Source organism: Miniopterus natalensis, chromosome 19 (genome assembly GCF_054644295.1).
Source record: "Miniopterus natalensis isolate mMinNat1 chromosome 19, mMinNat1.hap1, whole genome shotgun sequence".
NCBI lineage: Eukaryota > Metazoa > Chordata > Mammalia > Chiroptera > Miniopteridae > Miniopterus > Miniopterus natalensis.
In genome coordinates, this window is record NC_142099.1 from 12,615,095 (window position 1) to 12,628,832 (window position 13,738).

The 13,738-nt window shown below is 56.1% G+C and overlaps 1 protein-coding gene across 1 annotated transcript; it reads left to right on the forward strand.

Annotated features, from left to right (window-relative positions):
- The first annotated feature begins 943 nt into the window (after positions 1–943).
- Positions 944–13,150, forward strand: NPR1 (natriuretic peptide receptor 1). Its single transcript, XM_087827967.1, has 22 exons — positions 944–1,669; positions 2,364–2,563; positions 2,993–3,106; positions 3,511–3,646; positions 4,000–4,091; positions 4,832–4,967; positions 5,189–5,273; positions 5,880–6,000; positions 6,383–6,457; positions 6,592–6,669; positions 7,093–7,197; positions 7,436–7,507; positions 7,610–7,766; positions 8,049–8,204; positions 8,470–8,638; positions 9,535–9,681; positions 9,760–9,883; positions 10,034–10,102; positions 10,351–10,525; positions 10,732–10,830; positions 12,480–12,571; positions 12,726–13,150. The coding sequence occupies exons 1-22, from the start codon at positions 955–957 to the stop codon at positions 12,786–12,788; spliced, it is 3,180 nt and encodes a 1,059-aa protein (XP_087684093.1). The 5' UTR covers positions 944–954; the 3' UTR covers positions 12,789–13,150.
- The last annotated feature ends 588 nt before the right edge of the window (positions 13,151–13,738 follow it).

Sequence of the window (13,738 nt, forward strand, 5' to 3'; positions counted from 1 at the left end):
AACCCTTTGGGAACTAAAGAGTTAACCCTGCCCTTACACCTGGTCCTTTTTCTCCGCGGAGGGGCTTAGTGGGGGTGGAGGGACCTCCTAGATGGACCGGGTCACCAGGACCCTGGGGTTCACGTACTTTAACGTCTTTTCCAGAAACCCGTCACTCCCAGACACACATCCGCACATTCACACATTTTCCAGCCGAGATCTCGCACCAGAACGTCTCTCTCCCCAGACGGAACCCGGGAGGAGGGGAGGGCAAAGGTAGGAACGCAAGAGGCGTCCGGTGGTCCCCACACATTCGTCTGTTCAGTCCTCCTTCCCGTCCCCGCGAGAGAGAGCCCCTTCTTCTGGGGCCGCCCCTCCGAGGGGGGCGGGCGTTGGGCGACAGAGAAGCGGGAAGAGGGGACAGCGCTCCAGCCATGGGCGGGGAGGAAGGAGTTAAAGATCCGGGATTGGCTCTGCTGTTCCCGGGTCTGGGAGGGGAAGAGCCCGGGAGGGAGGGTTTGGAGCTTGGCTCGGGTCCTCCCCTGTCCCCCGCGGACAGCCGGAGACTCGGGCCAGCCTGACGCCTCCTGGCAGACGCGCTGGGGCCGCGCTCCTGCACGCAGGCAGCGCTCACTCCGGTTTCCCCCTCGTGCCGTCTCCCACCTTCTCTCCGGAGCCCCAGCGAGCGCTTTTTCTCCTCTAACACACACACCCTAGCTCACCCGGATCCCCTGCGCTCCAGCGCTCCCCTTCTCCTACCCACCTGCTCCGCAGCGCCCTCCACGCACCTCGCCGTCGGGCGGCCGGCCGCGGGTCCGCCCGCCCTCGCGCCCACCGCGCTCCCGACGGTGACTGTCGCAGCTGGAGGGGACTGCGTGCTCGGGGGTGAGCGCCCCCGCCCCGCTCCACCTCACTCCCACCGGGGCTCGCCCCGGGCCCCAAGGAACCGCGGAGGCGGCGGTGCCCGCTGAGAAAATGCCGCACCCGGGGTGCCCCACCGGCGCCCACTTGCGCCTGCTACTGCTCCTGCCGTCGCTGCTGCTGCTGCTCCGGGGCAGCCACGCGGGCAACTTGACGGTGGCCGTGGTGCTGCCGCTGGCCAACACCTCGTACCCGTGGTCGTGGGCGCGCGTGGGCCCGGCAGTGCAACTGGCCCTGGCCAGGGTGAAGGCGCAGCCGGACTTGTTGCCCGGCTGGACGGTCCGCACGGTGCTGGGCAGCAGCGAGAACGTGCGGGGCGTCTGCTCCGACACCGCCGCACCTCTGGCCGCGGTGGACCTCAAGTGGGAGCACAAGCCGGCCGTGTTCCTGGGCCCCGGCTGCGTGTACGCCGCCGCCCCGGTGGCGCGCTTCACCGCCCACTGGCGGGTGCCGCTGCTCACGGCCGGCGCCCCCGCGCTGGGCTTCGGGGCCAAGGATGAGTACGCGCTGACCACGCGCTCGGGGCCCAGCCACGCCAAGCTGGGCGACCTGGTCGCGGCGCTGCACCGACGGCTGGGCTGGGAGCGCCGCGCCCTCGTGCTCTACGCCTACCGGCCCGGGGACGACCAGGCCTGCTTCTTCGTGGTGGAGGGGCTGTACATGCGGGTCCGCAACCTCCTCAACATCACGGTGGACCACGTGGAGTTCGCCGAGGACGACCTCGACCACTACTCCAGGCTGCTGCGGACGGTGCAGCGCAAGGGCCGAGGTGAGAGGGCGCGGGCCGCCGCTGCGCCCCGAGCCGCGCTAACCCTTCGGAGGCCCCGGGGCGTCCTGTCTTCCCTCGGGCCAGTCCCCTCCTCCTCCTCGCGGCTCAGTCACGTCTCAGCCTCTCCGGCCGTGTCCATCCCCGAGTTTCTAGCTCCTTCTCTCCCCATCCCTCCCGCTCTGCCCGTTTCTGTGGTCCTCTCCTCTCACCTCCCCCATTTCCTCACCTTTCTGCCCGCCAGTTCCTCGGCAGTCAACCGGCTGGAAGGGATGCCTGCCGCCACCCTGACACTTAGTAGGTCCCTGGCTCAGCTCCCATCCCTTTTTTCTCTCCCATTTTCTGTCTCTTCCCAACAGCCTTGCTTCCCTCCTCCATCTTCTCCTCCCGTTGCTCCCACACGCCAGCTCCTCTCCGGTCCCCTCTCCAGCTGGCTCTCCTCTCCCGCAACCTCCCCTCCTGACCCCACCTTCCCCACCTTCAGCTCTGCCCTGCCCACTCCCCCTACCCCTGCTCCTTTTCTGCTCCCACCCTCTCCTCCCACCCTTCTCCACCGTTCTCCTGCCGCAGCCGGTAGGGAGTGAGTCAGGAGTTCCACTCAACTACAGCAGGGTCTCCGAAGGTCCCCCTGGGTGCCCCAGCTTCCCTACCTGAAGACCTAGGCTTTTCTCTCTGACCCCTCCCCGTTTCTCCCCAGTTATCTACATCTGCAGCTCCCCAGATGCCTTCAGAACCCTGATGCTTCTGGCTCTGGAAGCTGGCCTGACTGGGGAGGACTATGTTTTCTTCCACCTGGATCTCTTTGGGCAAAGCCTGCAAGGTGCACATGGCCTTGGTTCCTACAGGCCCTGGGAGAGAGGGGATGGACAGGATGTCAGTGCCCACCTCGCCTTTCAGGTGAGTGTCGAAGGCAAGTGTCCTGTCCCAAGCCCAGGCTGTGGGACTCCTAGCTGGTGGCACGTAGTTTCTGGCCATAGGTCCCACAAAATCTGAAAGGATTCTAGAAAAGAGGTTCTTGATGCTCACAGGGAGTTAGACAACAAAGGGCAGGAGTGTATGGAGGGCCAGGAGACTCAGAGCCAAGAGGATAACAAGATTTAAGAATGGGCTTGAGGTGGAAGGGTGTTCAAGTCCTGCAGACTAACTGGATTTGGAGAAGCCATCCCTTTGGATCCCCTGCTTTGGAGCAGACAGCACCTCACCCAGGACTCAGGGCCCAGTTAGCCCTTAAGCTAAGCAGAGATGCAGCTCTGGGAGGTGGGCCTCAGGGTGCTGTGAGGATGGGTCAGTTCCTAGCTCACCCCTCTCCACTGACCCCTTCCTCAGGCTGCCAAAATCATTACATATAAAGAACCAGATAATCCTGAGTACTTGGAATTCCTGCAGCAGCTAAAACATTTGGCTCATGAGCAATTCAACTTCACCATGGAAGATGGCCTGGTAGGAAGGGGTCCTGGGACCCTCCGGTATGGACCTCCAGCCCCCACTCCATGGCCCTCTGCCAGTCTCCACCCTGTTCTCTCAGTCATCCCAGTATCCCCAGATCTCCCCTTCTTTCCCTTCCCATTGTTTCTGTATCTCTCCTGATGATGGGGGGTGGGGGGGAATGGCATTGGCCAGTTCAACCTCTGAATCTCAGGTCCTCACAGTCAGATGTGGATGATGTCCTGCCCTATCTGCTTAGCAGGATTCAAAGCATCTTATCAGTAGCAAATCTCTGTCATGTGGAGGTGATTTCTACCATCCCCTTCCAAGCTCCCAGCACCTCCCATTTCCTCCCCACAGTACCCCACTCTGTACCCTTCACATATCCCACCCCAGTTAGGTTCTGCTGGTCCCTGCAGGTGAACACCATCCCAGCGTCCTTCCACGACGGGCTCCTGCTCTTTGTCCAGGCAGTGACAGAGACTCTGGCTCATGGGGGAACTGTCACCGACGGGGAGGGCATCACTCAGAGGATGTGGAACCGAAGCTTCCAAGGTCAGGGCCTGGAGGTGGCAAGAATGGGCTGCCTTGGGGTGCACTAAGCAGGAGGCCATGAGAAGCCTCTAGCCCTGAAGCACAGGTAGTCACTTGCCCATGCCAGTCTTTCGCAGCTTCCTTTAGGCCCTCTTGCCCCATCTCCCTAGCTCCATCAAGAAGTCCTTCTAAGTGTCCAGCCCCAATCAGTCCTGCTGCTGAAGTGTCTGTCCCTTTTATTATCATTCCATATATATGTGTGTTTGGAGGGCAAGGCAGAGACAATCAAGCGATGCAGATGAGGTGGGGGGGGGAATGTCCCTGAACTTCCTTCGACTCCCTCAAAGCATAGCCATCTTTGTCCATGCCCCCAGGTGTGACAGGATACCTGAAAATGGACAGCAATGGAGATCGAGAGACTGATTTCTCCCTCTGGGATATGGATCCTGAGACTAGTGCCTTTAGGGTAAGGCTGTGCCTGGAGAAGACAATACCAACTGAAAAAGACATCTCGCCCTTCTGCCTCCCCCCACAGCCCTGGCAGGGCATCTGTCTACTCTGTAGTTGCTTGGTCACTTATGGAGAGCGCTGGATTAAAGAGATCTGCTCTAGTCTGGCAGAGCAACCAGAATGATAGGGATTTACAAGATTACCCTTGGGGAACTCCATGTCTGAGGAGGGAGCGCAGCCCTGCCCTGAGGAAGTCCGGTGTCTCCTAAGATCGCAGAACTCCTCCCACAGAGACAGGCAGCTCAGAGCCAAGATGAACACACATTGCACAGTTCTGAGTGCAGTCAGGAACAGGAAGGGATTGAGCACAGACACCAAGGAGCAGATCATCCAGGGAAGGCTTCCTGGAGGAAGGATACATGGATTAGGCCTGGAATGTGGACTGAGAACACTGATTTTTTGTTTTCTATGTGTTTCAACCTATAAACTCCCTGAGTATAGGACTGAGGTTCTATATGGAAGTTTCTGCGTGTGGAGTCTTTCCTATATGGAGTTTTATTTTTTTCCCTTAAAGAGTTTTCAAGTTATTCCACTCTAATAACATGGGGCATGGGTATGGGGTCTCTGAGTGTGCACTCACAGTAGGCGTCCGATACATAGTTGGCATCCCACATACAGGGCCTGGAAGCAGGAATGGGGTACATGGGAGTACCCCACAGGACAGCCCGCCTACCATTCCTGCCCTCCCTCCCTTAGGTCGTTCTGAACTACAATGGGACTTCCCAGGAACTGGTGGCTGTGTCAGGGCGCACACTGCACTGGCCTCTAGGATACCCGCCTCCTGACATCCCCAAATGTGGCTTTGACAATGAGGACCCTGCCTGCAACCAAGGTGCCTGCCCCCTGCCAACCAGGCCTCCATTCTGGAGACACTGCTTCCCCTCACCAGGAGTCAAATAAGTGCTCCCCTCCCACACTGAGTTTTCTGGAGAGACTCTTGCCTTTTTCTTCCCTTCATCCATCACCCTAGTTCACTGATTGGCTATTAGAAGGTTCTTCCTCCTGCTGTCTAATCAAAGTCTTTCTTGCTGCAACTCGGACTCTCTCCTACAGCCCACTTTTCCACCCTGGAGGCGTTGGCTTTGGTAGGCAGCCTCTCGCTGCTCAGCATCCTGATTGTCTCCATCTTCATATACAGGTGAACCTTGGGATGAGGGCGGTGAGTGAAGCTGGGAGACCAGCCTCAGGGGAGGTGGCAGGGACACAGAGGGAAGGGAGAAAGGGTGAGGGCACAGCAGGGGAAGGCCAATGGAAATGGGGGAGAAAAGAGGCTAACAAGCCTTAGGGCACAAGGAAGAGAGGAGAAGGAAACTGGGATAGGAGTGGCCAGGGAGAGTAAGTTCAGGAGAAGTTAAGGCTAGAGGGAGGCAAGGAGGGAGGGAAGAAAACCAGTGCTGGTCTATCATATACTCTGTGCAGACACTCCCACACCACATTTCTTTTCATTCTTATAACAATGCTTTTGAAATAAATATTGAGGTTCCCAGTTTCCAAATGAGGACATTTGGACATAAAGACATGAGACTCAAAGAAACGAAGGGACTACCCCAAGGTCCCAGTGAGGCAGAATTTCATCCAAGCCTCCTGACTTTCAGCCCAGAGGACAATCCCGAAATCTGCCTTTTAACATAGCAGTGGGGCTGTCTCTCAGCACATGCAGTGGTCCCAGGGCTCTGAGAAGGGGCTGTGGGACAGAGCGTCCCCGCCCTGGGTCAAAGGCTCAGATGCAAGTTTCATGCCTCAGGAAGATGCAGCTGGAAAAGGAACTCGCCTCAGAGCTGTGGCGAGTGCGTTGGGAGGACTTGCAGCCCAGTAGCCTAGAGAGGCACCTCCGGAGTGCAGGCAGCCGGCTGACCTTGAGTGGGGTAAGAACACTGGTATTGAGGGGGCATGGGGGCTGCTAGGTACAGGGTGGGTGGAGTGCAATGCCTGATGGGTAGGGGAGAGAGCAGAAAGCAAGGTTCTAGTCTCAGCTGTCTTCACTTGCTGTGTGACCTTGGGCAAGTCACAGCCCTTCTCTAAACTACCTCAGGTAATGATTACAATTACAGAGCCTCCCTCAGAGTGCTCTTTCAAAGGTTGAAGATAGTATATATGAAAATACATTAAAAGAAAAAGTGAGTGAGGAGAGGATTTCATGATGTGGAATGAGAAGCGCAGGGCGGTGAAGACCAGAGCTCCAGCCACCAGCAGGGAGAGCTGGGCCCATCGTGGGCTGACCATCCCTCCTACTCTCCATTCCTCCAGAGAGGCTCCAATTATGGCTCCCTGCTCACCACAGAGGGCCAGTTCCAAGTCTTTGCCAAGACAGTGTATTATAAGGTGGGCCTGGGGACTGGGGCAGGGTATTCTCTGACAGAGGATGGGGGAGGGTCTGGGAGGCATGGGTGGACTGTCAGGAGTTCCCAGGGTATTGGGCCATCTCCTCACAGTGACAGTCTCCATTCCTTGCCCAGGGCAACCTCGTGGCTGTGAAACGTGTGAACCGTAAACGCATTGAGCTGACGAGAAAAGTCCTGTTTGAATTGAAGCATGTAATGCGGGGGAGTGAGGCAGTGGCCTGGGGGAGGGCCCCAGGGGGACACAGGGGAGGTTGACCAACAGCACTGGTTATGGAGGGCCTTCAGGGTTATCTGTAGCCCTGGGATGGGCCTTTGCATATTGTGCATGGGAGGAGGGGTCATAGATGGGGAAAGGATGACTGGAGATACCCTGGAGGAAGGTCCTCCATGGACCATGTCATACTTGATGCCCCTGAGGGGTAGAGGGCTTAGGCAGAGGGAGTAGGGAGCAGATTTGGAGGGATGGTAGGGAAGGTGGGTGGGAATCACCAGCGAAGGTCCTAGAATGTCCAGAGAATAAATAGAGTTAAGAAGAGGGAGGCATCCTTGAGACTGGTTGGACAGCTTGAGGAGTGAGGTCTTTGTCAGGCTCCTGATGCTGGCTCCCACCTGCAGATGCGGGATATACAGAATGAACACCTGACCAGGTTTGTGGGTGCCTGCACCGATCCCCCGAACATCTGTATCCTCACAGAGTACTGTCCCCGGGGGAGCCTACAGGTGAGGGGACAAAGGGGTGTCAGGAAACCTGGGTCTAGCCCTGGCTCTGACCCCAGGCAAGCCTCTCTCTCTTTCTGATCTTTATTTATCCCATCTGTAAAATGGGAGTGGGGGAGGGCAGTGGCACTAGAGTAAATGCAAAGTTTTGTCCTGTTCTGCCATTTATGGCAGCAGGATGCTTGCACTCCTCTTCTGGGGGAGTCTGCAGGGCAGAGGTCTGATTCTCACTGCCCAGTAGGACATTCTGGAAAATGAGAGTATCACCCTGGACTGGATGTTCCGGTACTCTCTCACCAATGACATCGTCAAGGTAGGTCCAGGAGAGCCCACTGGATGTGGGGGAGGCGTGCTTCTCTGGCCGTGGTTGTAGGTCCCACTCATACCCAAGACCCCTGCCTCCCATATTCTCCAGGGTATGCTGTTCCTGCACAATGGGGCCATTTGCTCCCATGGAAACCTCAAGTCATCCAACTGTGTGGTAGACGGTCGATTTGTCCTCAAGATCACTGACTATGGGCTGGAGAGCTTCAGGGACCCAGAGCCAGACCAAGGACACACCCTCTATGCGAGTGAGTTTAGACCCACTCTGTCCCCAACCCTGACTGAAGGCCTGCCCAGGAGAGAGACTGATGCCTGGTCTCTGATGGGCCTGAGCACACCTTTCCTGAGTCTTGCTCAGTTCATTCACCAGTAGAAAGAGGAATCGGATGAAGTAATCTCCAGGCCTCTTCTAGCTCTAGCACTCAGTTTGGTGACTTCAGATCAGTCCCAGCCAAATCTTCTAGCTACATCCTTGTTTCCCTTTCGCTTTGGGGCCCTTCACCCTGTGACTCTTTACCTCTGACCCACAGAAAAGCTGTGGACAGCCCCTGAGCTCCTGCGAATGGCCTCACCCCCTGCCCGGGGCTCCCAGGCTGGTGATGTCTACAGCTTTGGGATCATCCTTCAGGAGATTGCCCTGAGGAGTGGCGTATTCCACGTGGAAGGTTTGGACCTCAGCCCCAAAGGTGAGAGGACCATGCTGTCTCCTAGCCCTGCCAGTCTCAACTAACCTCAGCCCTAGAGAGACACTCCTGGAAATGCCACATCTTCCTTCTGCAAAGCTCAGTCACCACCCATTGCTCCATTGTTGCCAGTAACCCTAATGCATGACTGGCCCAGTTCCCTACAGGGCTCTCCTGCCCCGTGCCCTGGTCCTGGACTTCCCCACCCCATCTCTCAACAGGCCCTTGGCTGACCCGGCCCCTAAGCCCCTTTCCTCCCACCACACAGAGATCATTGAGCATGTGACTAGGGGCGAGCAGCCCCCCTTTCGGCCCTCCCTGGCCCTGCAGAGTCACCTGGAGGAACTGGGGCACCTGATGCAGAGGTGCTGGGCTGAAGACCCCCAGGAGCGGCCACCCTTCCAGCAGATCCGCCTGATGCTGCGAAAGTTTAACAGGTCGCTTGCCTTAGTCATGGAGCACCCCCCCAGCCTCCCCTGACCCCTCCACCACCATATACCTCACACTGAAGTTTCATCCTTGCCATGGCTCAGTTGGTTAGAGCTTCATCCCAATATGCCAAGGTTGCGGGTTCAATCCCTGGTCACAGCACATACAAGAATCAACCAAAGACTGTATAAAAAAGTGGAACAACAAATTCTCTCTCTCCCTCTCCCCACCCTGCCCCTCCCTCCCTTCCTCCCCCTTACTCTCTGTTAAAATTAAAGTTTCATCCCTGCAGTGGCAGAGGGAGCCACTCCTTACATAGCTTACTGCAGCCACCACAGCCTCACAGCCCCCTGTGTGAATACCATATGACCAATGACCAAGATGTCCCCACAGTCCCCTACCTCTCATACCCTTCTCCTCCAGCAATACAGCCACCCCACATCCTTCCTGCCCAGCCCCCCAGGGTCCCTAGTCTTCACTGGTGTGCAAAGTAAATGGGGCCTCTCCACCCTCCACAGGAGCTCCCACCCCACCCTGTGAACTCCCTTCCCCAGTGTGCCACTCTGGAGGCCAGTGCCGCCAGATGCACTGCTGAGCCAGTGTGCCCTCCTGCTGTTCTCAATCAATCCCTGTCCCTTCTCACCTCCTCTGCCTCCTTCTAACTCACTGTTCAACAAAACAGCCAGGATGCGTGAAGCTTCATACTTGACCCTGGCATCTCAAAGATGAACTGAACTTTCCTCTTACCCTTTTCCTCTGCCACCCCACCTTGCTGTGCCCCTCAACCCAGACCCTCTCCAGGGTCCCCACTGCAGTTGGGAGGTGGGTTGACATTAAGTCTGGGTAAGGGGAAGGCCTGGGGTGGGCACTCTCTCACCCCTGTCTGCTGCTCCCTGGCCCTCAGAGAGAACAGCAGCAACATCCTGGACAACCTGCTGTCCCGCATGGAGCAATATGCCAACAACCTGGAGGAGCTGGTGGAGGAGCGGACCCAGGCCTACCTGGAGGAGAAGCGTAAGGCCGAGGCCCTGCTCTACCAGATCCTGCCTCAGTGAGTGCCCGTGTGTGGTGACTTGCCCTGCCACCCCTGTTCCAGCCCCACCTCACCCTCTGATCCCTGACCCCTCAGCTCAGTGGCTGAGCAGCTGAAACGTGGGGAGACAGTCCAGGCCGAAGCCTTTGACAGCGTTACTATCTACTTCAGTGACATTGTGGGTTTCACGGCCCTGTCGGCGGAGAGCACACCCATGCAGGTGAGTCAGGGAGCAGCCGCAAGTGAAGACCAAGCAGGTATGCTTGGCCTAGCATCTCCATGCCATAGGCCTGCCTTCTGGTTCTGCTTTTCTTATCCAAGCCCAGGTGGAGTCCCTACTCCCCGCCCCTTTGACTCTCTTCCTTTCCAGGTGGTGACCCTGCTCAATGACCTGTACACTTGCTTCGATGCCGTCATAGACAACTTCGATGTGTACAAGGTGAGAATGCGAGTGTGGATGGGAAGGGACAGACAGAGAGACTCCTGGACAGGGTCAGAGAATGGTGACGGGAAGAATGAAATAGAATCTTTAAGAGAGGAGACTAAGGCACATGGGGAGAGAAACCGCGCGGGGGATGGGCGATGGAGGGTAAGGGTGCAGAATGACAGTGCGCGAGGCGTTGGGGGCGGCACAGGGAAGAAAAAGTTGCAGCCCTCGTGTCCTGCACCCTCTCCGCACCCTCCCAGGTGGAGACGATCGGCGACGCCTACATGGTGGTGTCGGGGCTCCCAGTGAGGAACGGGCGGCTGCACGCTTGCGAGGTGGCGCGCATGGCTCTGGCGCTGCTGGACGCCGTGCGCTCCTTTCGCATCCGCCACCGGCCCCAAGAGCAGCTGCGCTTGCGCATCGGCATCCACACCGGTGAGGCCGCCGAAGGCGCGGGGAGGGGCTCGGGTAGGCTGAGCTGCAGCCGTGCGGCTCGTTCCCACCGGCCTCGGGTCCCATCTCCTGCCTCCCCAGGAGCACCCTAGCTCCGCCCCGTGGCCACCCTCCATCCTTCTACCACCCTCCCTTAACACCCTCCCGCCCCTCGCTGATGGGCTTTCGCCCCCCCCCCCCCCCCCCAGGGCCTGTGTGTGCTGGTGTGGTAGGATTGAAGATGCCCCGTTACTGTCTCTTTGGGGACACAGTCAACACGGCCTCAAGAATGGAGTCTAACGGGGAAGGTATGGTGGCCCCCTAAACGTGATGGGAGGACGTGAGGAAAGTCCTCTTGGACAGCTTGTGCCCGTCCAATCCCTGTCCCAGTTTCTAGCCCTCTCGCCTCCCAGGCTCCTGCTCATAAGGGTCCAACCTGGGCAGATCACCTTGAATCTAATCAGAGATTCAGATCCTAGCTGCCCTGTCTTTCCAAATTTTTGGAAAGTCTTTCCAGGCCAGTGTTCACCAGTTCCCAGTGGGAATCCCACCTTTAGAGCCCCTCAGGCTCAGAGCTGACCACTTGGGTGTAAATCTCAGCTCTACAGCTATCCCAGCTGGGTGTCAATTTGCTACACCCCTCTGAGTCTCAGTTTTCATCATCTGCAAAAATAATAAAATATCTGCCTCACTAGTTGTCTGAAAAAGCCATATAACATGAGGAGCACATAATGGTCATTCAACCTTTCCAAGCCTCAGCTGTTTATCTGTAAAAATGATGCCTGTCTCAGGTTGTAAAAAAACCTAGCACAGTCCCCAACACACAGTAGGTACCTAATAAATGTTTGCTCCCACCTCCTCCCTTGGGGTCCTGCTTCCTGTTGATCTTCTGCCTTCCTGCTGTATTCAACACAATTCAATCAAGTAAACATTTATTGAGCAATTTGTGAGTGCCAGGCCCTGGCATACTGAGAAGACCCAGACCCAAAGGTAGCTGGAGAGTCCACGTGGATCCCATCCAAGCCTCATGGCGGAAGAAGGGCTACTTGGAGCCAAGAGAGACTCTGGTTCAGCAGATATTCCCTCGGCACTGTGTTTGGGGCTATCAGGGTAGGAGAAAGCCTCTCACTGAGGTTCAGTCCTCAAGGAGCACATTCTTAGAAATAGTTAAACAACAGAACAAGGCCACTGTGATGCAGACCCCAGGAGTGGTGGGAACGAGTTCAGAGAGAAACCAGGTGTGGGGATACCTAGTCAGGAGTCAGCAGCCTGGGAAGATCTCCTCCCCTACGTCTCAGTTACCTCAGCTGGAAAAGCGGGTGGTGAGTTAAATAACTGATAGCAACCACTGATACAGTGCTTCCTATGTGCCAGATTCTATTTACTTTTTGAATGTTAAATTTAATCCTCACAACAGGGCTTTGAGATGGATACTGTCACTATCAGCACGCTACAGACTAGGAAAATGAAGCCCAGAGAATTCATATTACTTCCCCAAGCGCTCACGCTGGCCTTCACGCTAGGCAGAGCAGGATCCAAAGTCTGAGCTCCTGACCACTGTGCTCCATACTGTCTGTCTGGAGCCTGGTGATGCTCTAGAGTGCTGTCCAATAGAACTTTTTGCAATGATGAGAATGTTCTCTAATTTGAGCTGTCTGATATGGTAGCTTTTTCACAGGGGGCTATTGATCACTTGAAATGTGGTCTTGCAACTGAGGCATTGAATTTTTAACTGTATTTCGTTTTAATTAATTTAAATAGCTACATGTGACTCTTCACTACCAGGATGGATAACACAGCTCTCAAGTTCTAGAGGCTAGTATGGTCAGACACCACACTGAGAGGGTGGGACTCTGAATTAGGAAGCTTCCTGGACCAAAAAGAAGGAGAGAGCATCTTTCTACCCCCACAGTCCCTTCTCTTGTGTCCCTCACCTTCCCTTCTCCCTCTTACTCAGCCCTGAAGATCCACTTGTCTTCTGAGACTAAGGCTGTCCTGGAGGAGTTTGGTGGTTTCGAGCTGGAGCTTCGAGGGGATGTAGAAATGAAGGTAGAAAAGGAAACCCCTATTGTCTCCATCTCTTGGGGTCCCGGGGGGGCTACCCTCCCCCAGGCCCTTTCTAAAGCAGCCATTTCCACTCCCATCACTTGGGAAAGTGGGCTTACCACTCCCCATCCCAACCTCCTCTTCTATTTCCCTCCAGGGCAAAGGCAAAGTTCGGACCTACTGGCTCCTGGGGGAGCGGGGGAATAGCACCCGAGGCTGACCTGCCTCTCCTGCTGGCCTTCCACACCTCCCTTCCCTGTGCCAGAAGTGACAGAGAGGTGCCAGGCCTCACCCTCGCCCACAGCAGCCCCACCATTGTCAAAGGATCAGAGAAGTGGTTTGACAGCTCAGGTGTGCTCACTCCAGTGGAGACACCACATATTACCTCTGAAAGAGGACTGGTGTAGGGGAGAGAGAACTTGGAGCTTACAGAACCAGACCAAAGCCCACAGTCATGCCCAGTGGCATAGACTTAGGCACCCCCCCCCTCCCCGCTATCTACCCTGACTCAGGCCAGGCTGGGGTGTGGATTCCTGGATCCTCCTGCCCCTTCCTGTGCCCTCTACCCTCAACCTTGCTACACTGTGACTTTTATGGGGAAGGGGAAGAGCCATCTTAGGGAAAATAGGAAAAGGGGCTCTAAGTGAATCTAGGGGGTGGGGGAGTCCACATCTGGGCCTAGCCCACATGGATCACAAACACACCCCTATCTCCCACCACCCAACATTGCATACAGTGTGCAGGGGAGAGGCATGGCATGGAGGGGCTGAAGGCCTGTATTTCTTGCTTCTCCTGTGAGTGGAGACCATTAAAATCTTTATTCTAGTGACAGTGTCTCTTCTTGAGGGAGAGAGGGTTGCCAGAAAATACCACCATGTTCTCCACCCTTTCTTGTCAGATAAGACGTGTTTCTCAAGCTGGGAACAGCCTAGGAATTACCCAAGCAGTGCCAACACTTTTGATCCAAGGAACCATTTACACCCTTAAGAGTTATTGAGGGCCCCAAAAAGCTTTTGTTTATGTAGGCTATATCTATCGATATATATGGTATTAGAAAGTAAAACAAGTGCTATTAACTTGTTTACAATAACTATAATAAATCCATCACATTAGTAACTTTTTACTGCTTTCAAGGACATTCTTAAGAGAAACTGGCAGCCCTGGCTAGTG